A 26,897-nucleotide genomic window follows, 5' to 3' on the forward strand; every position below is an offset into this window, starting at 1 on the left:
AATAACGCTTTGGGCCTCAGTTTTGGGTTCTACGGTCCAGCGTTCTTCGGCCCGCTTCACACTTTCTGCGAGCGGGAATACGAAATTAGCCGCGGACACCCACGAAATCCGAGCCCCCGCAGCCCCACTCCCCTTGCTTCCTCTCACCAGACCCAGACCCCCAAACCCCACCGCCGGCCCGCCCCGGCGGAGTCCTTTCGACCCGCGGCGGCCGGCGATGGACCGGATCCACGTCACCGTGCGCGCGCGGCCGCTCCATCCGGAGGACGCGCAGAGCAGCCCGTGGCGGATCTCCGGAAACACCGTCGCGCTCACCGCCCAGCCCTCTATTCGCTTCGAGTTCGGTGAGGAATCCGCCTCCCCCCGCACACCACCTCGCTTCGGGCCGCTGGCTTGCTGAGAGGTTGCTCTCTATTTCGTTCTCGCAGACAGGATTTTCGGCGAGGACTGCCACACGGCCGACATCTACGGGGCCCGCACCAAGCACATCGTCGACTCTGCCGTGCAAGGGTTCAACGGTAAACATTTATTTGGCACAATTTCGAATTCTGATTTCTACAGCTTGCTAAGTTGAAAATTGAGTCCCCTCAAAAAAAAAAGTTGAGAATTGACTCTAGCTCTGAGTAGAATCTGAGGGCCGCAATATCGGGCTCTTTCACTTTTTTTTTTGACGCATCAACAGTGGGCGTACACCGGCGTGAACCATATATTACCGAATCATAAACAATTACAAGAAGTACCAGAGGGTTACCGGGGGGGGGGATGAGACTGAGGAAATTCAGAGAAAACATAGGGCTATAATCTCGCGGCAAGGTGAAACAACATGGTCCACCAATCCCTTAGCAGAGATTGCTTGTTGGCGTTTCTACATCTATTGGCCCAAAGCTTTAGATTGTCTGCCGCAGCTCTAGCAATGCAGTGAATGCCCCATGTCTCGTTGCGAAACACTTTAGCATTCCGTCTTTTCCAAGTATTCCAGAAAATATCGATGATCACCGTAGAACCTACTTTGTTGTGTGTAGCAAGCCAAACATCTGACAGATTGTCCGTCCTTCCATTGTGGTGCTTGACAATAATGGCCTCACCTCTCAATTCTGTCAATTGTAACCGCTACAGGATGAGCAATGTACAATCTATAATCACACGAATTCTAGTTCCATAAACGCTACTTTACAATATTTTTGCTTGCACATTCTTAAATCTATTATCCGTTATTAGATATTTTGTGAACTATCTGCAAAATATATTTTTCTCCATCACTCGGGCAGCATGTGTGCATTAATGAAAAGGTTGGTCCCTTTCCTTGTATGACAGGCACTGTTTTTGCATATGGACAAACTAACAGTGGAAAGACCTATACAATGAGAGGATCGGCTAATGAACCTGGAATAATACCGCTTGCGATTCAAGATTTATTTAGAAGTATACAGCAGGTGATTTCTATGTCCATTACTCATCAGACAATCTTTCCTCTTTACCGCAGATTGTGGATTGCTTACAACATATACATAGTTATTGCGTTTAGTTATTGGAGTACCGTCTGTAACTGCCATTCTTATTCTGTGCAACTAGCACACGGTGTCCCGCACAATTGCGTGGTAAATGTTTGTAGTCATATTTAATGTATTGAACCCACATAAAGATACATTGTTATGCTACCTGTAGAAATACAATATTATGAATGGCGCAATATTAAAGTTCAGATCGTCAGTTTGCAGATTGTTAGTTTGTAAATGTAGTTGGCCTATGAGGTATCAGTACACATAAATGAAGTTCAGGTTGATAGCCAGTCTGGTGTTTTTTATGTGATGTTAGGGCAGTACATGAAATTATTGAGCACATTACATCTAGAGATTAAAGCGGATTATGCCTAAGTATAGTTAGAAAAAATATCAGTTGTGACCAACTCAGTGAACCATAACTAATATCTAAAATATTTTGAGAACCGTGAATTTTGGAAGTCCGTGTTTCGCACCAAGTCTGCATGCATGAGATTATTTTTGAGGGTGAAAAGAAAGGGAATACACAGGTAGAAACACATTGGGCTGGGACTCTACTTGCATTCCATTCTTTCAAGGTTGCATGCAGATTAGTTATTACTCCCTCCGTTTCTAAATATAAGTCTTTTAGAGATTTCACTAAATGACTACATACGGAGCAAAATGAATGAATCTACATTTTAAAATGTGTCTATATACATACGTATAATGTCTTCTAATGAAACCTCTTAAAAGACTTATATTTAGGAACGGAGGGAGTAGTTATAAGGATATACCGTTGTGATCTTCTTAGAAACAATTATGGTGCTCTACTGCTTGTGTCTGTCTAGGTATGATTATGAAGATCTATTGGTCTCGACTAACTTGTCGTAAATAAGTCCATCAGACTCTTTTGTGGAACTTTTTGGACATTTTTCTCCTTTTCTGTTGTAATGTGCTTTTAAATTTTAATATACAGTTATGATATTATAGGGAGATATGTTTGGATAAGTTTGTCTGTCAGTTATGATACATTATGCACTTGATGTCTTCTTATGTTCATACTATGTTTTCACGGTGTAAAAAAAAGTTGAGATGTAAATGCTCATAAAGGCTAATGTGACTAGCTTGGTGTTTTTAAGTCCTGTTTGAAGTACTCTTAACCACTTCTGTGTTTAATAGGAAATCACCTTTGTACACTATGAGGCTTTGCTTATAGTTTTCATTGCCTATCGTGTATAATTTTGCCTGACTTAATTTTTACAATTTTAGCATATGGATAGAGAGTTTCTTGTCCGCATGTCTTATATGGAGATTTATAATGAAGAAATAAATGATCTTCTTGTCCCAGAACATCGAAAATTGCAGATTCATGAGAATTACGAGGTAATATTTCATCATTAGTATCAAATAATTAACTCTATTTTGAAATACTATGTATCCTCCTTGCTCTTTGTATTGATATTCTTGTTTGTAGAGAGGCATATATGTTGCTGGCTTAAGCGAGGAAATTGTGACGTATCCTGAACAAGTTTTAAATTTTGTGTCGTTTGGAGAATGTAAGTTTTTTACTGTTTAGCATCTCAATTAATCTACGATTAAGTTATTTTAATAATCATTAGAAAAATTGCAGCCCACCGTCATATTGGGGAGACAAATATGAATGTCTACAGCAGCCGTTCTCATACCATATTTCGCATGGTATGCTTAGATTCCATTGTGCTGTCCTATAAGCAATATCAACCTATCTTATGCTACAAATTATTCAGGTTATTGAGAGTCGAGATAAAGCTGATGACAGTGACACAGGAGATTCTTGTGATGCTGTTCGAGTTTCTGTTCTGGTACACACAATTCTCAGATTTAACTACCATAAACTTTTGTCCAAGTTACTTCTTGTTTTAGCTTCATACACGCAAAACTTACAAAACATATTACTTCAATTTTTGCATGAATTTAACCATTTAGTATACATCACATTCTCCTTAACACACGTATCAGTAAGGAAAAAACATGTGCATTTGATTTTTGATGATGACTAAAATAGGTGCATTTGAATGAAATGTTGCCTTGAATCAAAACAATAACTAATCACAGACTAAAACTAAATTGCTACTCCCTCCATATCACAAAAAGTGACGTTGTAGACATTGACATGGTCTTCATGATGTAACTTTGAACACTAATTTATAATACAATAATACAATATATGTATAAGACTTAAAAAATGGGCCCCCTTAGCCGACGAACGTTCGCCAGGAGGGGGTGGCATTTGCGAATGATTTCTCTGGCATTTTTAGTTGTGAGGGGTGGCAGTTTCTTCAGAGCTACATTGCAGTTTCTGTCGGAGAAGGCAATTTTTGGTTTAAAACTGCCACCGTTTTGACCTCGTCTCAGACCTAAAATTGCCATCAAAAGGGGTTCGTTTGCCACCCCTCTCCCAGCGAACGGTCGCCAGATAGGATTTCCGTAAAAAATATAATATTATGAAAATATTAAAGACAAATCTATACATATGATTTTCAAATGGAATAATTAAAATGATACTCATAGTCAAAAGTTTTATTTTTTTATTGGAGGCATGTCCAAAGTGTTACTTATTTGTGATTATGGAGGAAGTAAAACATTATCTCTCTTGCACTACTGGTTGTACTTTATTCAACTATTGTCTGTTGGGGTTTGCTTTGTTATGTTGCAATTGACATCCATTTTCACATTTTAGAATCTGGTAGACTTAGCTGGTTCAGAACGTGCTGCAAAGACCGGTGCAGAAGGTGTGAGACTTAAGGAGGGTTCCCACATTAACAAAAGTCTAATGACTCTTGGAACAGTAATCAAGAAACTAAGTGAAGGCATAAAGGGCCAGGGGTAAGTTAGAAACTTCTTACGATGACTCAAGTTGATTTTGATTCCCCCTTTGGGTTCATTTAGTAATGGATTTCGTAATCAGGGGGCACGTTCCTTACCGAGATAGTAAGTTGACAAGGATATTGCAACCTGCTCTGGGTGGAAATGCTAACACAGCTATTATTTGTAATATAACACTTGCACAGGTATGCTATATTAAACATCTCCCTATCTCTTATAAATCGGTTCCTATATTGCTTGGTATTGGAGGCAGAATGCATATATTAGGTGTTTCTCTTTTCTCACTTACTGCATATATCTGGACAGCAAAGTATGAACCACAAGTATTCATCATTTCTTGTGCATTGCTATTGTAATTTCAATTGTTTATTTTGTTTGCCGGTAATTGTATGGTGTTGGAAATTTAAAACGATTATCATGACATCCTCTTTGGTCATGACAATGGATTCCATTTCCATTTTAATTTTAGGTATTGCATCATAGATCCGTCATTAGTCGGCTAGCCGCAACTATTACCTTGTCATGTACTCATGTGCTTGATTGGTGAACCGAAAATTTACATTGATACCATCAACCGAAATAAGATTTGTGGGGCATTCTCGAGTGTAAATTTAAAAGAGCAATATTAACATAATGGTTGCTTGGCAATTATGCATTGCAGCTTATAGGCTAGTACTCCCTCTGTAACATGATATAAGACGTTTTTTGACACTCCTATAGAATCTAAAAATGTCTTATAAAATGTTACAGAGGGAGTATATGATAACCCTTTTACACAAGGGAAACTAGTTTTTCACAACGCTTCCATTGAAGAAATTCGTGTTAGAGTTATAATATAAGTCATGTACCCTTTTGTATTTATCCCAATATATAAGGGGTTACCTGCATATAGTCCACCACCTGTACATGTATATATACTGGCCTATGGCCTGATGGGAATACAAGTTGCTTATTCCTAACATGGTATTAGAGCCTTAGGTTCTTTTTTCGCACGCGCAACTCGTGCTTCGATCCAATCTCGTCTCCTACTTGTCCTGATCCGGATCCCCTCCTGCCGGTCTTTATCAGGTCGCAGGATTCCTTCCCGCGGATCGAATCAGCCTGCAGGCCGTCACCGGATCCCGTCCCGTCTCTTCCTGTGGAGCGCACCAACCGACAATTCCTGCTGATTCTTGCCTCGATCTGGAGCGCACCAGCCGGCAGTCCTTGCCTCGATCCTGATCCGGATCCTCTCCTGATTCCTCCTGCTGGATCGAACCAGCCGGCAGTTCCTGCGCCGCTTAATATATTGCTGCCTGCTGGATCCGACCTGACCAGCAGCCAGCCCCTGCGCCCGATCTGACCAGCAGCCAGCCCAGATCTCCGCCGGATTGCTGCCTGCTGGATCCCGTCGCCACCGGCTTCTGATCTCGTCGCCCTCCCTCCGCTGCTGAATTCGCCGGATTCTCCTGTCTCGACGTGATCTCTAAAAAAAATTTCCTGCTGCATCCGGGTACGTTGCTGTTCCTCGTTGTCCGGTGATCTTTGATGGCACTAATTACACCGAGTTCATTGGCTTCATGCGCATTCACATGCGTGGCATCCGCCTATGGGGTTTTCTTTCTGGCGAGGTCTGCTGTCCGCCATGTCCGGTTCCTCCCATGGCTCCCACTCCGCCAACCCCACCGGCTCTTCCTGCGGATGCTCCTCAGGCCGCAAAGGATGCGGCTAAGCTTGCTGATGAGGCCGCTGTGAGTGCTTATGATGAGAAGGTCTTGGCTTATGAGGAGGCTCTTCAGGTGTATCGTGATACTCTGTCCGTTTACACCCAGTGGCTTGATGATGATGCTCGTGCTGCCGCTGTTCTCACTGCTAGTGTTCTGCCTCAGTTTGCTTCTGAGTTTCTGGGCCTTCCTACTGTATTTGAGATGTGGACCCGCCTTGTCAGCGCTATGAGCCCTTTGGTGATGCCTTATACCTCTCTGTGGTCTGTCAGGAGCATGCTCTTCAGCAGGGTGACTCTACTGTTGATGACTTCTATGCACAGAGTTCTGCTATCTGGCGCCAACTTGATTCTCTCCGCAGTGCTGGTTGTCGTACTTGCCCCTGTTGCCAGGCTGTCCAGGTCGACTTGGAGTTTCATCGCGTCTACGAGTTCCTGTCTCGGCTTCGTAAGGAGTTTGAGCCCCGACGTGCTCAGTTGTTTGCTCGTGGCCGTATTTCTCTCATGGAGGCGCTTTCTGAGATTCGTGCTGAGGAGACTCGCTTACGTGGTGCTGGTTTGCTGGAGGTTCCCTCGGTGCTCGCTGCTCGGACTCTTTCTACGCCACCTGCTGCACCGATCCCTTCTCGCTCGAGTGCTCCGCCGCTCTTGCCCACTCCTTCTGGAGGCTCAGGTCGCCCCCGTCCACATTGTGGCTACTGCAACAATGATGGTCATATTGAGTCCCACTTCTACACGAAGAAGAAACACTTGCGCAAGGCGCGATCATCTTCTACAGCGACTTCGTCATCTACCTCGACAGCTTCAGCCATCGCTTTGACTGAGCAGGATATTCTGAGACTTAAGCGTCTGCTCGCTGCTTCAGGTTCTTCCTCAACGATTACTGCTGGTTCTGTGACTGAGGCTTCCCGCACTGAGCAACCACCTTCTACACAGTCAGGTACATCCCCATGGGTTCTGGACTCTGGAGCTTCCTTTCATATGACTTCTAATTCTTCCACTCTGTCCTCTCTTCGATCGCTTGATTCTCCTGTTCATGTCCTCACCGCTGATGGTACTCCCCTTTCTGTCGTTAGTAGAGGCAATCTTACCACTCCTTATTCTGTTCCTGATGTTGCTCATGTTCCTCGACTTACCATGAATCTGTTTTCCGCTGGTCAACTTGCTGATTCTGGTTGTCGTGTCATCCTTGACCTTGACACTTGTTCTGTCCAGGACCGTCGCACGCACACTCTGGTTGGGGCTGGTCCTTGCCGCCGTGATTCTGAGGGTCTTTGGGAGTTGGACTGGCTCCATGTTCCTTCCGCTGCCCACTCTATCGCCAGTTCTTCCGCTTTGGTCGCCTCGGCTACTGGTTCCTTCCAGAAGTGGCATCATCGACTTGATCATCTGTGTGGTTCTCGTTTGTCGTCGTTAGTTCGTCGAGGTCTTCTGGGGTCTGTCTCAGGAGATGCCTCTTTAGAGTGTCAGGGTTGTTGTCTTGGCAAGCAGATTCAGTTACCATATCCACATAGTGAGTCAGTGTCTAAACGTCCTTTTGATTTAGTTCATTCCGATGTATGGGGTCCGACTCCCTTCGCTTCGAAAGGGGGTCATAAATACTATATTATTTTCATAGATGACTTCTCTCGTTACACATGGCTTTATTTCATGACTTCTCGTAGTGAGGTGTTGTCCATTTATAAGCATTTTGCTGCCATGGTTCATACTCAGTTCTCTTCTCCCATTCGTGTGTTCCGTGCTGATTCCGCTGGCGAGTATATCTCTAAGATGTTGCGTGGTGTTCTTACTGAGCAAGGGACTCTCTCTCAATTCTCTTGTCCTGGTGCTCACGCTCAGAATGGCGTGGCTGAGCGCAAGCATCGTCATCTTCTTGAGACGGCTCGTGCATTGATGATTGCTGCCTCTCTCCCGCCTCATTTTTGGGCTGAGGCCGTCTCCACCTCCACCTATCTCATCAATCTCCAGCCTTCCGCTGCTCTACAGGGTGGTGTTCCTTTCGAGCGTCTTTTTGATCGTTCTCCCGACTATTCGATGCTTCGCTTGTTTGGTTGTGTTTGCTATGTTTTTCTTGCCCCCCGCGAACGCACCAAACTCACCGCTTAGTCTGTTGAGTGTGTCTTCTTAGGCTATAGTGATGAGCATAAGGGCTATCGTTGTTGGGATCCTATCGGTCGTCGGATGCGTATCTCTCGGGATGTGACTTTCGATGAGTCTCGTCCCTTCTACCCACGCTCATCTTCCTCGACCTTTTCAGTGGAGGATATCTCTTTCCTCACTTTTCCTGACACACCTATCACACCCGTCGAGCCTTTGCCTATTCGTTCCGCTCCCTCTGCTTCTCCACCTCCAGTCGATTTGTCGCCACCATCTTCCACGTTCTCCTCGCCTAGCATGTCAACGGAATCTACACCTTCATCTCCGGTGACTTCTTTGTCGCCACTCCCCGATTCTACTTTGGCGATTCCTCCTTCCATTGTTCCATCTTTTCCTCAGTGTTACACTCGTCGTTCATGTTCTGTGGATGCCTCTGTGGATGTGTCATCATCCTCGTCTCAGCCTACTTATGGCTTGCGTTCTCGTCCTCGTCCGCCTGTTGATCGCTTTGGATTTTCCACCGCTGGTGCTGCTGTTCTTGAGCCGACTACTTATTATCAGGCTGTTGTTCATCCTGAATGGTAGTTTGCGATGGCAGAGGAGATTGCTGCTCTTGAACCCACTGGTACGTGGGATCTTGTTTCCCTTCCTCCCGGAGTCCGTCCCATCACTTGTAAGTGGGTCTACAAGGTTAAGGCTCGCTCCGATGGTTCTCTTGAGCGTCACAAAGCTCGTCTTGTGGCTCGTGGTTTTCAGCAGGAGCATGGTCGTGATTATGACGAGACTTTTGCTCCTGTGGCTCATATGACCACTGTTCGTACACTTCTTGCCGTGGCCTCTACACGTCACTGGTCTATCTCTCAGCTTGATGTTAAGAATGCTTTTCTTAATGGTGAGCTGCGTGAGGAGGTGTACATGCAGCCACCACCTGGGTATTCTGTTCCCGATGGCATGGTATGTCGTCTTCGTCGCTCTCTCTATGGCCTTAAGCAAGCCCCCGCGCCTGGTTTGAGCGTTTTGCCTCTGTGGTGACTGCCGCTGGTTTTTCACCCAGTGTTCATGATCCAGCATTGTTTATTCACCTTTCTCCTCCTGGTCGGACTCTTCTTCTTCTCTATGTTGATGACATGGTCATCACTGGTGATGACCCCGAGTATATTGCCTTTGTCAAGGCCCGTCTTAGTGAGCAGTTCCTTATGTCTGATCTTGGACCTCTTCGCTACTTTCTTGGGACTGAAGTCTCTTCTACCTCTGATGGCTTTTTTATATCCCAGGAAAAGTATATCCAGGATCTTCTTGCTCGTGCTGCTCTTACTGATGAGCGCATTGTTGAGACTCCTATGGAGCTCAATGTTCACCTCTGTGCTACTGATGGTGATCCCTTGCCTGACCCGACGCGTTATCGTCATCTTGTTGGCAGTCTTGTTTATCTAGCTGTCACTCGTCCGGATATCTCTTATCCGGTTCATATTCTGAGTCAGTTCGTCTCTGCTCCCACATCGGTTCACTATAGTCATCTCCTCCGTGTTCTCCGATATCTTCGGGGCACGATCTCTCATCGTCTATTTTTTCCTCGCTCCAGTTCTTTACAGCTTCAGGCCTATTCGGATGCTACGTGGGTTAGTGATCCTTCAGATCGCCGTTCACTTTCTGCTTACTGTGTTTTTCTTGGTGGTTCTCTCATTGCCTGGAAGACGAAGAAACATATTGCAGTTTCCCGTTCGAGTGCAGAGGCTGAGTTGCGAGCGATGGCTCTTTTGACGGTAGAGGTGACTTGGTTACAGTGGTTACTTTAGGATTTTGGTGTTTCTGTCACTACACCGACTCTGCTCTTATCTGACAGTACAGGTGCTATTAGCATTGCGCCATCCTGTGAAGCATGAGCTCACCAAGCATATTGGTGTTGATGCTTTCTATGTGCGCGCTGGTGTGCAGGATGAGGTCATTGCTCTTCAGTATGTGCCTTCCGAGTTATAGTTGGCGGATTTTCTGACGAAGGCCCAGACTAGAGCACAACATGGCTTTTATCTCTCTAAATTCAGTGTTGTTCATCCACCATGAGTTTGAGGGGGGTGTTAGAGTTATAATATAAGTCATGTATCCTTTTGTATTTATCCCAATATATAAGGGGTTTCTTGCATATAGTCCACCACCTGTACATGTATATATACTGGCCTATGGCCTCATGGAAATACAAGTTGCTTATTCCTAACAATTCGCACACATAATTGTCATTGTTAAGTGGAGAAAAACAGGTGACGGGCCAGTTCGTTGCGGGATAGTCTTTAAGGACATTGGTGGTGGACTGGTGGTACAGCGGATAGAACTCCCTCAGCTTTAGAAGATAAAAATGTGTTTTTAGATCTTTTTACTGGTGGAATTCTGACTTAATGATTATCTACGCACCATGTGTTCCTCGAATGATCTACTCCTAAAATGATGTGAATATTCTAGAACTAAAAAGGGCAGCCTGGTGCACTTAGCTCCCGTTTGCGCAGGGTCCGGGGTAGGGCCTGACCACTTTGGGTCTTTTGTAGGCAGCCTTTCCTTACATTTCTGTAAGAGGCTGTTTCCAGGACTCCTTTTCCTACATTTCTGCAAGAGGCTATTTCCAGGACTCGAACCCATGACTTTACCGCCGCGCTAAGGCTCCCCTTCATATGAATAATCTACATCCATGCTTAGAAAATACTAGAGTAACAAAAATTGGACATTTGAAAAGAAGTTCAAAAATAGAGAAAACAATTATTCTTATAAAGTTACAATTATCTATTTGCTTCAATTTTTTGACATATGTCCTTGCAAACTATTCACTTTATTTGTACTGTAGATCCATGCAGATGAGACTAAAAGCAGCTTGCAATTTGCTAGTAGGGCATTACGTGTTACAAATTGTGCAGAAATCAATGAGGTAATGCCATATTTTTTGTTGTCAATCAAATTGCGTTTTCCTGATTAATTAAGGTGTTAAAAATGCATAAACGTTTACTCCACATGTATGTATGCAAATACAGATTTTGACGGATGCCGCTCTTTTAAAGCGCCAAAGAAAAGAAATCGAGGAACTTCGAGCAAAACTTAAGGTATGTATTAAAAATAATTATGTTAAGTCAATGCATCTTAAACCTAAAAAAATGTATACCTGCGGCCACAGAACTCTCAAAGTGAACACTTGGATGAAGATGTTTTGCACTTGAGGAACACCCTGCTACAGGTCTCTTTCTAATCCTTAAGCACATCTTATCTCTTGGTTGTAGGGTGTAGTGCCTTAACTAATCTGAGTACTGTTTTCAGAGTGAACTGGAAAAAGAGAGAATTGCTTTAGAGTTGGAGGAGGAAAGGAAAGCTAAAGAGCAACGCGAGAAGAGGTTGCTTCAGCAAGCAAAAAAAATCGAAAATCTTAGTTCGTTGGTTTTAAATTCAGAGAGAGATGATAGGGCCATTGTTTCTAGTAAGGTCAGTACACATTTCCTTTATCTCATACTCCCTCTGTCCGGAATTACTTGTCATAGGAATGAATGATTCTAGACATATTTTAGTACTAGACACATTCATTTCTTTTCATTTTGGTGACAAGTAATTCCGGACGGAGGGAGTATGTACTAGTAGACATAACAAGCTGCCCCATTTAGACAACGGAACACCAATTTAGACCTACCTTTGATGTCTTTATCCCTTGAACAGAACAAAAGAAGGCAAACATGGTGTGCTCGACCCCTGTCGAATGAATTCAGTGTTGAGGTATAATATATACTGTAACATGTTAAATTCATCATTCTGAAAATCTAAAGGTGCATTATTCTTTTTCGGTTGCCATAGCATTATGGGCTGATCGTTCTCATATCATTTACAAAATGTTAAAATAACTACCCCAAAATATTCACTTGTATGCCCTTCTTGTGGATACTTTGACTTTACTTGTCTCCTGTTCTTTAGTTCCTGCGATAAATTACATATGTGATATTCCATTTTTTGTATTTCATATGGATACATGACATATACTTATGTGAATGTTCATGTTATAGTTTTTTTTTTCATGTTCAGTCCATGACAGAACTTCATCAAATTTGTAGAAGACTACATATGTTATTAAGATATCTTTTGGGCATCTCTACAAATATCCAGGTTCAAGAACCTGCTGAACAAGGCTCTTCAAGCAGCTCGGTTCGTGACGAGCGTAACATGGCGATGCCCCCACGTTTTGAAGAGCTAATGCAAGAAAACTATGCCAGCAATGGCGAGCCTTCTGCTCATGGTTGTTCATTCACTGATCTATCGAATGAAGTTGTTTCTCTTCCTGATGCACATGCTTTGTGGCATGTTACCAGCAGAAGAAAGCCAAGTACAATGGTGTGTGACTCTTTTTCTTGTTCTTCCTCTTAAATACTCATTTGTATTAATGCAACATATCATTATCGAGGCTTGATTGGAAAAGTGTTTCCATATTTTTTTTTGGAAATACCTTCTGAATTTTGAAATACATTGTCTTAACAGAAGAAATCAGATCAAGAGCAACTTAGGGGGGCAGTGCCTGAACTACCCCAAGACCCTAATGAGTGGAAAGATGCCATGCTAAGTCAAGAACCTAGTGGCTTATCTGCACGAGAGTCCGAGGCAATTCTTGTCATTAAACAGCTTCAAGACCAGGTGCTAGTCTTTTTTCTATAATTTCCCTATTCTGAAATGTGTTTCCAACAAGTATTTCTCGAAATCCCAAGTAGGTAAACTCGCTGGAGTTAGAGAAGAGTTTGATTCAAAATAATTTGGACGATGTTCTGGAGGTGGCAACGCAGCAGAAGGCTTCTTTCAGTGAGAAGTATGAAGAGGTGAATTATCTTATAATGTACTATTATATTTAAAATTCAAACATATCCAATATGTTACTTCCCTTTGGGTGCTAGGTAGCTTTGTTGTCTTGTCAGACATGTTTTGTTTTCGATATATTTGCCTAATAAATCATGAGTTAACAACTTTAACATGCAGTTTGGTAATACTTTGGTCTGTCAACTATCGCCTATTGCTGAGTTTGCTCCCTTAATTACGAAATTGGTCAAATAGATCTGTGTACACAAATTTGGCCAATGCTAGTCCTTCTGCACAGCCGCCATCAAATGTGGACATGTCGACTCAGTTTAAAGACAACTTTCTGACTCACCACAAGAGAAGTGGCAAGAATACCATCATCTACTTCTTAGAGTTTATACTGTCTTGTGTGGACTATTTGGATTTCATCAAAATCAGTTGTTACAAATCTTTTACAACAAAACCAAATTGCGGTTCGATCCTTGCGTCTTACATGTGCTGCTAAGGACTAAAAAGAGATGTTACAGATATTTATCAACATGTCTGCACTAAATGATTTGAGAACGACCACCAACGGAGGAAATCCTCAGGGTGATGAGGGCCTGAGGGGCATGTTGATAGTGACGTCATGGACAGTGAGCGACCCTCCTCGATGGCTTCCATCTGCTTTCCTGTTGTGACGAGCATGGCAGGAAGGATGCTAAAAAGGAACTTGGATAAGGAGATCTTGCTGACCATGATGGCAAAGGTGCCAATGAGGAACTTGGGTAAGGGGTTCTTGCTGTTGATGGCGATGATGAGGTTGCGCACTTGCGCTGGAGGGCGAGCACAAGCAGGAAGGGCTTGGTTGGGAGGTTGCCTGAAATCACGAGCATAAGCACTAACTTGGCGAACACGACACTTGTTGGGTATAGCCAATTGCACTAGCCCAGACCCTGCAATCAATGAACACAAGATAGTTAAATAACCAAGTTGTATGTTAACTTTATTAAACAATGTCATGTTATTTTAGTTTTCATGATATTGGCATACATATGGTGATAATCAAAATTACCTATGAACCAATCGTCCAAAAGAGAGGGAGCAAGAAACTTTGCTTACCATTTTGTACGTGTTTTCTGTGTGAAAAGTAAGAGCATTAACCTCATTTTGATTGGCATCTTGTGAAGCTACCGTCTGTTTTCACAATCATCTAAGACTCCCATATTCTGATTTAATTCTAGTGCACAAATATAAAAGAATACAACTGTTATTCTATCCATTTAGCTAAGAAAACCACATAGCATCTATGTGATACTTTTTTCTTAAATGTTATCTGTTCTTTAAACGGTAAGTCAATAGCCTGAAAGAAGTTCATTACAGACATTGGTGTTCTTACTTCATTTTGCTCTACCTGCCTTGCATTAGCTTCATTTATGTTTCCATGCTGCTTGCATCATATGAGAGCTATTTAGAATGGATTTGGATATTTTCCTTGTAGTTGTCTATTGATTCTTGGCCTGGTTTCAGCTTCACAAGAATGTTCTGGCGGCACAAGAAGAAGCAAAAATTGCTAGTGAGAAGCTATCAGCTCTGGCTACTATTGGAAAATCCAAACAAGTACTTTCCTACCTCACCCACTTGCATTGTTCTTTCTCTTCGCTAATACTCCCTCCTTTCCGGTTTACAGGGCTCATCTCAAAATTTTCAGATTTCCATTATATTAGGCTCATTTTGAGTATAATTGAGTTAAAGTGCTTTGAGTCCCACACCATATTTAATTCATAGAGTTTAGAGAAAGGAGATGAGTGGCTATGCATGCATCTTTTTTTACATCCATCATGCAAGTCCAATGAAAAGGAGGATGCTACATTTATTGCCTTGGTAATTGAATATGTGAGAAATATTCCATTGGCTAGTGAAAACTAGTGTCATCCACTCACAATTCACCTTGGTTGATGAGATTTCAGATTTGAGCCCTATAAACCGGAAAGGAGGGAGTATAGTGCATAATTAGGATGTTTAATCAGTTCTCTAATCTTCTTACACCATTTTGATGTCGGAGTCTGATTTATTGACATGATTGCGTACTTGAATTAAACATTTGGTATAACTCCAGGAACTAGCAGATGAATTCCTCAGCAATGTGTTAATGGAGACTCAAGGAATATCTGTGCAGATGGATCAAACAACCTACTCAGTCGACAATGCTGTTTCCTTCATTGAGGAACTCTTTCAGTGTCTGTCTGCGATTGCAGAGAACGTAACTGTATGATTCTCTAATCATGATAGTATCTCCATAGTTCATTGATTAATCATGTCCCTCTTCCCCTCGCTCTGCTTTCCTTAATATTCACCTTTGAGTCATTCCATTAAACAAGTTGTCTCGGTTAAAATTCAATGTTGGGCCTGTGTGCATTTTACTAAATTATTGGTATCACTTCATTAATTAAATAATATGACATACTTTGGCAATTCAAATGTTGAATGTGATCATATTTTCTGGATATATTGTTAAATATTTGCATGAATGGGTGTCATTGACTTTGTAGGTCATAAACCAGTTGAAAATTATATGCAGATGGTCTTGTAAAAGTTGTTAGGAAATATGCAACTTGTATTCCCATGAGGCCATAGGCCGATATATATACATGTACATGTGTGGAATATATGCCGGAAACCCCTTATACAACGGGATAAGTACAAAATGGTACATGGTTATATTATATATACTCTAACACTCCCCCTCAAACTCATGGTGGATGAACAACACTGAGTTTGGAGAGATAGAAGCCATGTTGCGCTCTAGTCTGGGCCTTCGTCACGAAATCTGCCAACTGTAACTCGGAAGACACATACTGAAGAGCAATAACCTGATCCTACACACCAGCGTGCACATAGAAAGCATCAACACCAATATGCTTGGTGAGCTCATGCTTCACAGGGTCGCGCGCAATGCTGATAGCACCTGTACTGTCAGATAAGAGCAGAGTTGGTGTAGTGACAGAAACACCAAAATCCTAAAGTAACCACCGTAACCAAGTCACCTCTGCCGTCAAAAGAGCCATCGCTCGCAACTCAGCCTCTGCACTCGAACGGGAAACTGCGGTCTGTTTCTTCGTCTTTCAGGCAATGAGAGAACCACCAAGAAAAACACAGTAAGCAGAAAGTGAACGGCGATCTGAAGGATCACTAGCCCACGTAGCATCCGAATAGGCCTGAAGCTGTAAAGAACTGGAGCGAGTAAAGAATAGACGGTGAGAGATCGTGCCCCGAAGATATCAGAGAACACGGAGGAGATGACTATAGTGAACCGATGTGGGAGCAGAGACGAACTGACTCAGAATATGAACCGGATAAGAGATATCCGGACGAGTGACAGCTAGATAAACAAGACTGCCAACAAGATGACGATAACGCGTCGGGTCAGGCAGGGGGTCACCATCAATATCACGGAGGTGAACATTGAGCTCCATGGGAGTCTCAACAATACGCTCGTCAGTAAGAGCAACACGAGTAAGAAGATCTTGGATATACTTTTCCTGGGATATAAAAAAGCCATCAGAGGTAGAAGAGACTTCAGTCCCAATAAAGTAGCGAAGAGGTCCAAGATCAGACATAAGATACTACTCACTAAGACGGGCCTTTACAAAGGCAATATACTCGGGGTCATCACCAGTGATGATCATGTCATCAACATAGAGAAGAAGAAGAGTCCGGCCATGAGGAGAAAGGTGGACAAACAATGCTGGATCATGAGCACTTGCTGAAAAACCAGCGGCAGTCACCACAGAGGCAAAACGCTCAAACCAGGCGCGAGGGGCTTGCTTAAGGCCATAGAGAGAGCGACGAAGACGACATACCATGCCATCAGGAACAAAATACCCAGGTGGTGGCTGCATGTACACCTCCTCACGTAGCTAAGCATTAAGAAAGGCATTCTTAACATCAAGCTGAGATACAGACCAGTGGCGTGTAGAGGCCACGGCAAGAAGTGTATGAATAGTGGTCATATGAGCCACAAGAGCAAAAGTCTCGTCGTAATCACGACCATGCTCCTGCTGAAAGCCACGAGCCACAAGATGAGCTTTGTAACGCTCAAGAGAACCATCGGAGCGAGTCTTAACCTTGTAGACCCACTTACAAGTGATGGGACGGATACCAGGAGGAAGAGAAACAAGATCCCATGTATCAGTGCGTTCAAGAGCAGCAATCTCCTCTGCCATCACAAACTGCCATTCAGGATGAACAACAGCCCGACGATAAGAAGTCGGCTCAAGAACAGCAACACCAGCGGTGGGAAATCCAAGGCGATCAACAGGCGGACGAGGATGAGGGCACAAGCCATAGGTAGGCTGAGACGAGGAGGACGACACATCCACAGAGGCATCCACATTATGTGAACGGCGAGTGAAATACTGAGGAAAAGATGGAAGAATACAAGGAGGAATTGCTGAGGTAGAATCGGGGGGTGGAGACGAAGAAGTCACCGGAGATGAAGGTGCAGAATCCGGTGACATGCTAGGTGAGGAAACCGTGGGAGATGGTGGTGGCAAATCGGTAAGAGGTGGAGAAGCAGAGGTAGCAGAACGAATAGACAAAGGCTTGATGGGGGTGATAGGTGTGTCAGGAAAAGTGAGGAAAGAGATATCCTCCATTGAAAAGGTCGAGGAAGATGGGCACGGGTAGAAGGGACGAGACTCATCAAAAGTCACATCCCGAGAAATACGCATCCGACGACCGATAGGATCCCAACAACGATAGCCCTTATGCTCATCACTATAGCCTAAGAAGACACACTCAACAGACTGAGCGGTCAGTTTGGTGCGTTCGCGAGGGGCAAGAAGAACATAACAAACACAACCAAACAAACGAAGCGCCGAGTAATCGGGAGAACGATCAAAGAGACGCTCGAAAGGAACGCCACCCTGCAAGGCAGCGGATGGCTGAAGGTTGATGAGATAGGTGGAAGTAGAGACAGCCTCAGCCCAGAAGTGAGGCGGAAGAGAGGCAGCGATCATCATCGCACGAGCCGTCTCAAGAAGGTGATGATGCTTGCGCTCAGCCACACCATTCTGAGCATGAGCACCAGGACAAGAGAACTGAGCAAGTGTACCCTGCTCAGCGAGAAATCCACGCAACATCTTGGAGATATACTCTCCAGCGGAGTCAGCAAGGAACACACGAATAGGCGTAGAGAACCGAGTGTGAACCATGGCAGAAAAACGTTTATAGATAGATAAGACCTCACTACGAGAAGGCATGAAATAGATCCACGTGTGTCGAGAGAAATCATCTATAAAGATAATATAGTAGCGATGGCCCCCCTTCGAGGCAAAGGGAGCTGGACCTCAAACATCAGAGTGAACAAGGTCAAAAGGACGCTGAGACACAGTCTCGCTATAAGGATAAGGTAACGGAATCTGTTTACCAAGCCGGCAACCTTGACATTCTAAAGACACACCACCGGAGACGGATCCAAGAAGACCACGTCGAACTATGGATGAGAGACGAGAGCCACATAAATGACCCAGACGATGATGCCATTGCTGAAAAGAGCTGGTAGACAAGGCAACAGAGGTGGAGAGACTGGCTGCGGTGGCAGCGGATGGAAGGTGAAGCCAGTCAAGCTCCCAGAGACCCCGAGAGTCACGGCGCCGGGGGCCAGCACCAAGAAGAGCACCAGTGTGACGGTCCAGAACTGAACATGAGTCAAAGTCAAGAATGACCCGACAACCAGAGTCAACAATCTGGCCACCAGAAATGAGCTGCATGGTAAGTCGAGGAACACGAGCAACATCGGGAACATGAAAAGATGAAGTGCTAAGAGTGCCTCGGCCAGTAACCGGGAGAGAAGTACCATCAACAGTAAGAACATGAACAGGAGAATCAAGAGGTCGAGTAGATGACAGAGTTGATGAATCATGAGTCATATGAAAAGATTCTCCAGTATCAAGAATCCACGGAGATGTACATGCTTGTGTAGAAGGTGGTCTCACAATGCCAGAAGAGTCTGTAGCAGAAGCAACAGAACCTGTCGATGAAGAACCAGAAGATGGAGCGAGCAGACATCGAAATCGCCCAATCTCCTGCTCAGTCAGGGGCGTAACGAAAGATGTCGATGTAGACACACCCGACAATAGAGAGTCAGAGACAATCAGTAGGGCGCGAAGTCGCGTAATCTCGTCCTGGGTGAAGTACATAGCTGAAGTAGGCGGCGTAGTAGCATCGGGAGAGGAGCAGCCACCACCGCCTATGGAAGCCGCTAGAGGTCGCCGTGTAGCATAACCAGTAGCACCCACAAGAGCCGATGAAGGAGACGAGGGCGCACACAGACAAGCCCCAAGCGCCAAGGGAAGGCGCGTGTCGATGAAGTCATATGCACCAATACAGTCGATGAGAGGAGTCGGTGTAGAGTGACAATCACCGGTAGCAGTCACGGAAAGAGTCGATGTAGAGTGACAATCACCAAGTGTGGAGGTCGCAGGAGTCGTAGAAGAGCGACCTACACAGTCGGCGGAGTGACAATCACCGGTAGAAGGCACAGAAGGAGTTGATGTAGATCGACAATCACCATGTGTGGAAGTCGCAAGAGTCGGAGAAGAGCGACCCACACAGTCGGCTGAAGACCGCAAACAAAATGACGTCAGAGACGAACGAGCACCATGCTGAACCGAGAGACAACGCATGGGCGAGACGGAAGCAGGGTAGAAACACCCTCAAATGCCACGGATGGGCAAGCGGAAGGCACCATTTCTTTTAGAACTCACGGCGGCAGCAGATCAGAAAAACCAGCAGAGGAGATCGAGACCGGCAGGATCTTCGAGCACAGAGGGCCGGCGGGGCGGAATCCTGTGGAAGCCTGCCTCGATTGAGCGGGGCTGCTGGAGCGATCTCCTGCTGGCTGGCTCGAGCGGAATCCTGCGGAAGCCCGTGCTTCGAGCGGAGCTGCGGGAGCGAGCGGGGCTGCTGGCTGGCTTGAGCGGAGCTGCGGGAGCCGGATCGAGCGGGGCCGCTGGAGATCGATCGTCTGCTGGCAGGATCGAGCGGGGCTGCTGGAGATCGATCGCCTGCTGGCTGGTTCGAGCGGAGCTACGGGAGAACCAGCAGGATCGATCCAATCGGGACGAGCAGAAGGAGGAGATCGAGTCCGGCGGCTTCGATCGGGGAGGAGAGACGGATCAATCGCACGGGTTGCAGCGTGCAAAAAATTGACCTAGCTCTAATACCTTGTTAGAAAATATGCAACTTGTATTCCCATGAAGCCATAGGCCGATATATATATACATGTACAGGTGTGGAATATATGCAGGAAACCCCTTATACAATGGAATAAGTATAAAAGGGTAGATGGCTATATTATATATACTAACAAAAGTCTGGTGCCTATGGAATACTTTGTTCTGTCTATTATCAATTTGCATATAGATCTATCTATGTAGACCTAATACCATAGTTAGTGTTTCTGGCTGAATATTGTTTTTCTTGTAAGTACTATATTTTGAAATGATCTCAATTGTTCTCTCTGTAGGAATTCAAGCAGTCTGCTTACGGGCATATAAAACAATCTGGTTATGTGATCATGGATCATGAGAAAATGTCAAAAACATTGATGGAGAAAATCAGCAGACTTGAATTGGAGAAGGTAGTCAACTTATCCAATCCACACTTAAATTTTGACCAGGCCATACATACTTAAATTGTAAGCAGCTCCCATCTGTTAACATACTCTGACTTGAGTGCAGAAGCATCTACACGAACAGTTCCTTAATCAACGGGATGAACTTCAGAGGATGAAGTCCAGTCTGGAAAGCTGTGAGAAGGCCAAGGATGTCTGTCATTAGTCATTATCTAAGCTATCGTCAGTCATTAAGTTTCTAACTTGTTGTGCCTGCTCTAACAATGTTATTTATACTCAGGATTGTATTCTTCAACATGAACTCGAGAAGGATAACATTCTCTCACAGTTTCTAACTCTCCAAAGCAGTGAGAAGGCCAAGGATGTCTGTCATTAGTCATTACCTAAGCTATCGTCAGTCATCAAGTTTCTAACTTGTTGTGCCTGCTCTAACAATGTTATTTATACTCAGGATTGTATTCTTCAACATGAACTCGAGAAGGATAACATTCTCTCACAGTTTCTAACTCTCCAAAGCAGTGAGAAGGCCAAGGATGTCTGTCATTAGTCATTACCTAAGCTATCGTCAGTCATCAAGTTTCTAACTTGTTGTGCCTGCTCTAACAATGTTATTTATACTCAGGATTGTATTCTTCAACATGAACTCGAGAAGGATAACATTCTCTCACAGTTTCTAACTCTCCAAAAGGAAGTCTTGACCTTGTCATCATCTTCCTTGATGAAAGAAAAGGAGTCTATCCGAAAGGAACTTGAAAGAGTGAAAACAAAGTTAAGAGAGACTGACAACAAGCTGAAGAATTATGTTCAAGAAAAAAGAAAACTTGAGGTTATTATTTTGTACTCAGTAATTTGATCGTTCATTAGGTTGGCACAAATTCAGGTGTATCTTCTCCAAAGCGTAGCAAGTATGAATCCATACTCTTTGTCCAGGGTGAAAAAGCAGAGGCACACAGAGAAATAAAGAAGTTACAAAGCCAGAGGGCCCATCTTGAACGTGATTTAAGGAAACATGATTCTCTCACTGTTGATAAAAGACATGAAATGAATGTGAAGAAGCCAGAAGAACTTGCTGGATTTTTTGATCAAGCTGTGCAGTTGGAGGTTGCAGTCTTCCCAATTCGTATTACTTTGTGCAAACACACTATTCTTAAGCACCCTGATACATGTTCAGGTGCTGGTATGATATTGTTATAGCAAGACTTACATAAATCACCACTGCTCCAGGAATAAACCCAAACTGCCAACTACACCTCATATCATACCGTGGTTCTAGATTATATGTTTCAGACAGCTGCACATTAGTAGCTGGGTGTACCATTGTGGATATAACATCACTTGTTCCAAGCTACTGGCTAGGAAAAACTATATTTTTGTAATTATAGTTTATTGCTCTCATACCTTGTAGTTATGCCACAAGTTTTTTTAATAAGCCTGGTGTCAGTGTCTCGTTTCTTTGTATCCAGAAGGTTCATCATTTCAGTTGACTTGCAGTCAGAAAATGAGTGCCACCTATATGTGTCACATATGTACCCCCCTCCGTCCCGTAATATAAGATGTTTTTGCAAGCTGTTTTAGCTTGGAAAAACGTCTTATATTGTGGGATGGAGGGAGTATGTATTACAGCATGAATGGCATGCAGTCTGTTCTTCATTTTACTGGAGCTTATGTTTATCTATGACCGTGTATCTTGTTTGTTCATATTCAGGAGGACTACCAAAGGCTTGAGATTCATGCTTCTGATATGGAAGATGAAATTGCTTCTTTGCAAGAAACTTTAGCTACCTCAACTGCAGAGAAGGAAGACGCACTATCTAAAGTGGAGTTTATGGTGTTGGAACAGGAAGATCTCGAAAACAGGCTTACTTCTGCAGAATCAAAGATAAATTCCTTGAACGACGAGATTGCTGTATTGGTATACTTAAAATGGTTTTGCAGCATATTTTGCCAGATCCCCCACACCTTTTGTCTAACCCCATTTGTTTTAACCATGTAATTTCTTGTCTGTGATACAGACCAAAAAACTTAATGAATCTGAGTCTTTTGGTAAAAAAATGGAGGCTTCTCTCAGTTCTGTATCAAAGGAAAAAGAAGACTTGGGAATGGTAATTAGCTTTACGGTTTTATCCAAAGCATCGGCGCTTTCCGTAATTTGTTTCATTTTTTGTGTTCTGAAATGCAGCAACTTACTGATGTTCTTCTGGAAATGGAATCTGAAAGATCAATGTGGATAGCCAAGGAGAAAGCATATTTAGAAACTAAGCAGCAATTGGATATATGCACTGATGAGAATAGTAAATTATCAGAAGATTTGATTAAGGTACGTTCAATAGAGTTCTCTTGATTACATACCTGCCAGATCTAATTCATGATCAATCCTCAACGTTGACAATTAGCGTGCAGATGCTATGTGGATATCTTCTAACTGGTTTTTTGTGAATAATTCAGTTCTGTCTAGTTTTGGAACACATTATGAATATCAACTGATGCTGTATCTATAATTTGAGTTAGGCAGAAGTAAGCACTGTGCACGCATGCTATCTGCAGTTCAGAATTATTCGACTAGTGATCAGTTGATCAGTAAGCAGTAGAAGTTGTTAGAAACTTCATACCATGAAGAAAACATGAATTAATATGCTTTGCCATTTCGATTTGACAGCTCAAACTAGCTTTTCAAGTTCCTCTTGTTTATTTGATCCATATTGTACTGTATTTAGTACTCGTAGAAGGATATCACTATATTTACTCATTTTGTTGTTCTGTTTTCGCATTGTTTTATTAGACATTCATTTGCCTGAATTGGTATACTGGAACAAGTATGGGGTACTGCAGGATGCCTAATTTTAGTTTATTTTTTGAGTTCATGTTAGTTCCATGTCTATTTTCATCAATATTTTTACATAATTGTCTGTTTCTCAGTTCTTAGTACTTGTATATTATATTTGAATATGTCACAGGTGAGACAAGATCTGGTGCAATGTAGAGAATTGTTGAAAACTCTTGAAGACAAAATGATCCTTTCTGTGGAGCATAACATAAATGAGGAAAAATGCTGGTCAGTCTTCTTTTTTTAAGAAAACACAAAAGAGTTTGTGTTTCATTTCATGGACCGGGGAGAGAACATCAGTACAGGTACAACCTCCCAGGAGGAGGGACACACGCACACACATCATCGTCCAGCTAGACTCAGAGCCTCAAGGCTGCGTCACAGACGTTGCAGGCGCCTCCGAAGAAGACTGCATCTCCAGGGCTGTCCGGGCCAACGTACCTTCCACCCATATGTGCCTAGGAGATGGCAGGACCCAGCCAGAACTAGCGAAGCCATCGTCTTGGACATGCCGGCGCCGGCGTACATTGCGCCCTGGATTCCCACGCTCTATGCTGCAGCCCTCATCACAACATTGCAATACCAGCAAGCCTCGCCGGAAAGACCGGGGAGGCCACCATCTCCAGCTGCAGCGTCGGGGACTCCAAATGCGACCGAAGCAGCACCTTCAAGAAGGGAACGGCGCTGAGACGCCGCCGCTGCCTTGTCCAGTGAAGGACCAATGGTTTATCCCGGTGCTCGAGGAGAGGATCTAGTCCGGGCCATGACAGCGCCTCCATGGAGGTAACGACACCCTCAGGCGTCGCCATTGTCAGTGCAGGCCATCGCCACGCAGGGATTTTGCCCCGGCACAAGACCAGAACCCCAAATACCTCCGAAGCAGAGCGGACAGGAGACGGGGGAGCAGATCGCCTGAGAGGACCACCAGCACCGAGAGGGAAACCACGTATCATCACCGTCGATGTAGGGAAGCACCGGCCAACACAGTGTAGCAGCCGCCGGATGGCTGCCAAACAAGGCCGGACACCGCAGGGGGGCGTGTCGAGCAGGGCTAGTGGTGCCATCGCGGGACCTGCCACCTGCATCATGCCGCCGCCGACCATGGCCGCTGCCGTGCTGTCCCGCAGCCTCCGTCACCCGGATCCGCCGGGCACAGCCAAGCAGCCGCAACCGCCCCCCGCCCCCAAAGGGTTGCGCCGAGCCGCCCCCGTGCTCGCCATGCCAGATCCAGAGGCCCGGCCCTCTGGATCCGGGGCCGCCATCGTGAAACCCTAGACCCGGAGAAGCACAACTCCGCCAGCCTCGTCAAGCCCCACGCTTGAGGGGGAAGGCCACCTGGGAGCGAAGTCCCGCTGCCATCGGATACGCCAGGGCTTTGCCCAGCGTGGAGCACCGGCGGCGGCATTGGGAGGGGAGGAGGAGGGGAGGGAGGGATCGAGGGCTGCGTCGCCTCCCAGGTCGCCCGTGGGGAGGGCGACGCGGGAGTGGGGGGAGGCGTGAAACTGGCAAGTCTTCTCTTAGAACCTCTTGTCAATGCAACAATACCTCTCTATTGTGCTTCAGTTTTGTATCGACTTGGTAAGTAACAGCATACGCATATATTTGGTGATCTAAACGCTCTTATATTTCTTTAAGGAGGGAGTACTAATGTAGTTTCATTCAATACATTTCACATGGAGGTAAGAATGCTTCATATATTTTGAATATGGTTTGATGAGAAACAAAAGAACAAACCTGAATGGTTATGCCTTACACCAGAACTGTACCTAAATATGATCGATGCACTCAAAATTATCAGAAGTTCCTTTGAATCTTTAGAGCATTAGCAGTGAAAGCAATTTTAGAACACAGGCAGCTACTCCAAATCTAGTGAACATAGTAAGTTTACAGAGTAAATCATCACAGGTTCCAAGCAATAACAAAAGCGTGGTGTGTTTGCATAGGCTCATGTACTCAACTTACTGCTAGTTATGTTATTTGATGCAGCAGGGAGAATTGTGAAGAATCAGAACAACTCGTGGAGAAAGGAAGAGATATTGATAATGAAAATGCCGTAGATGAAAATGTAAGCCTTAAGCCCACCCATTTTTGCTCTTCATGTGAAAATTCATTTCTTTTACAAAATCAAGAAATCAAATTTAAAATATGTATTCATATTGTCAGGACTAGTTGTACACGAGTAGGTACCATCACCAGGACAGCTATGTTGCTTCACTTTTCATGATCTTTCCCTATTGAGAAATGATTGGCTAGAGTTTCTTGCTATGACTTAGTTGTCCATGGATCACATAAGATTGCTAACCAATTTTTTTTTATAATTAACAAAAAATTCAGTTGATTTTCTAGGGAGTACAACTTGAGGAGATATATTTTCCAGCTTTTGTGTTGACTCTAAATTTGAGCAGGAACTTTGCAAGCAACTACAGCTTATTTCGGAAGAACGCGACAGCTTACTTTCTAAGACGAAACAAATGAACTTAGTGATCAATGAATTACAAGCCTTAGTGGAGGTTTATAATAATGAGGCAAGTCAGTTAATTTGTTACAAGTTACAGTTATCTCAGTAAATTAAATTTAATTTGTTTCTATATGCCATTTTATGCAGTTACTACAGGCCAAAGCTAATATGGACGAGTTGAGCTGTCAGATATCTACCATGGAGGTCAAGATGCAAAATGTAAGCACTGTTGAACCCGTCACTCTCTACGGTTGGTTCAGGCAGAGTATTTCTGCAGTTTGAGTTTTGAAGTGTTAAATCTTTCAGAATATGTGCCCGATTACTGTGCCGAGTATCAGTATCGAGCTTTGGAAATGAGTTCATTGCGTCCTTGCATGCAAGCATGGTTCTTGTAGCAGCCTGTGCTTAAGACGTTTTTGCAGTTCAATTTGAACTGCAGAAACGTCTTATATTTAGGAACATAGTTCAAGACGAAGATTTAATACTGATCTGCATGCCAGAAGATGGCCAGCCAGCACAATCTCTCCACAGTACCTAACATGCTTTCTTTCTACAGGATGCCTCCACCTACAACAAAGAGAGGACAAAGCTCCGCATGCAAATCCGGTGGTTGCAACCAGAGCTCGACGCAAACCGTGGAAGGCTTAAAGAGGCGGTAGAAGAAAGGGCGCTGATGGATGGGAAGTATCAGGAAGCAACGGCCATGCTGAAGAGAAAACTTAGAGAGACGTGCCGTGAGGTCCTGAGGCTGAGAGACGAGCTTAAGAGGCCAGAAGCCACACCAAACTGACGCAGTAACCTCTCTTCTTCGCAGCTAGAGTACTAACCTAGTGGAACCGTTTCACATGTCGCCAGCAGCGAACATTGTCTCAATGCAGGTCTGACTCTTTCAGACTAGTGCTTGAGCCGGCTTCATTAATTAAGTTTGCCAGATTGTACAGGCCTGGACCGCTGGTGCCTCGTGCAACCAATAACTTTGCCAGCGTTCCGCTCAGAAGCTGTAATATACTCCGTATTTGCTAAGGTGTCTAATGATTTGGGCTTGGACA

General features: G+C 44.2%; 2 protein-coding genes across 3 annotated transcripts; both read left to right on the top strand.

The window, feature by feature from the left end:
• Positions 1-37: 37 nt before the first annotated feature.
• On the top strand, positions 38-26,897 carry LOC123398081 (kinesin-like protein KIN-7I). 2 transcript variants are annotated; one of them, XM_045092588.1, is made up of 33 exons: positions 38-344; positions 429-518; positions 1,315-1,433; positions 2,751-2,864; positions 2,956-3,037; positions 3,112-3,179; positions 3,248-3,322; positions 4,201-4,346; positions 4,429-4,531; positions 10,976-11,056; positions 11,160-11,228; positions 11,300-11,359; positions 11,440-11,601; positions 11,830-11,886; positions 12,271-12,495; positions 12,640-12,792; positions 12,867-12,971; positions 14,458-14,547; positions 15,047-15,196; positions 20,459-20,572; positions 20,673-20,759; positions 20,847-20,930; positions 21,018-21,101; positions 21,189-21,392; positions 21,497-21,667; positions 22,272-22,478; positions 22,579-22,668; positions 22,746-22,883; positions 23,521-23,618; positions 25,377-25,455; positions 25,796-25,915; positions 25,996-26,067; positions 26,405-26,897. In XM_045092588.1, the coding sequence occupies exons 1-33, from the start codon at positions 218-220 to the stop codon at positions 26,636-26,638; spliced, it is 3,858 nt and encodes a 1,285-aa protein (XP_044948523.1). In that variant the 5' UTR covers positions 38-217; the 3' UTR covers positions 26,639-26,897. The 2 variants fall into 2 exon arrangements, with proteins under 2 accessions (XP_044948523.1, XP_044948524.1); XM_045092589.1 differs by having other exon boundaries at positions 110-344; positions 25,380-25,455.
• LOC123398082 lies at positions 23,629-25,410 on the top strand. The gene has a single exon (XM_045092590.1). It carries the CDS (start codon positions 24,168-24,170, stop codon positions 24,663-24,665), a length of 498 nt encoding a protein of 165 aa, XP_044948525.1. The 5' UTR covers positions 23,629-24,167; the 3' UTR covers positions 24,666-25,410.

Source organism: Hordeum vulgare, chromosome 5H (assembly GCF_904849725.1).
Source record: "Hordeum vulgare subsp. vulgare chromosome 5H, MorexV3_pseudomolecules_assembly, whole genome shotgun sequence".
In the NCBI taxonomy this organism is placed as follows: domain Eukaryota; kingdom Viridiplantae; phylum Streptophyta; class Magnoliopsida; order Poales; family Poaceae; genus Hordeum; species Hordeum vulgare.

Bases quoted from the DNA above. Each gene is read 5' to 3' on its own strand.
- LOC123398081 (XM_045092588.1), top strand. From the start codon at position 218: ATGGACCGGATCCACGTCACCGTGCGCGCGCGGCCGCTCCATCCGGAG. The intron at 2,865-2,955 runs GTAATATTTCAT...TCTTGTTTGTAG, and splicing joins AGATTCATGAGAATTACGAG to AGAGGCATATATGTTGCTGG. The intron at 3,323-4,200 runs GTACACACAATT...TTCACATTTTAG, and splicing joins CTGTTCGAGTTTCTGTTCTG to AATCTGGTAGACTTAGCTGG.
- LOC123398082 (XM_045092590.1), top strand. From the start codon at position 24,168: ATGGAGGTAACGACACCCTCAGGCGTCGCCATTGTCAGTGCAGGCCAT.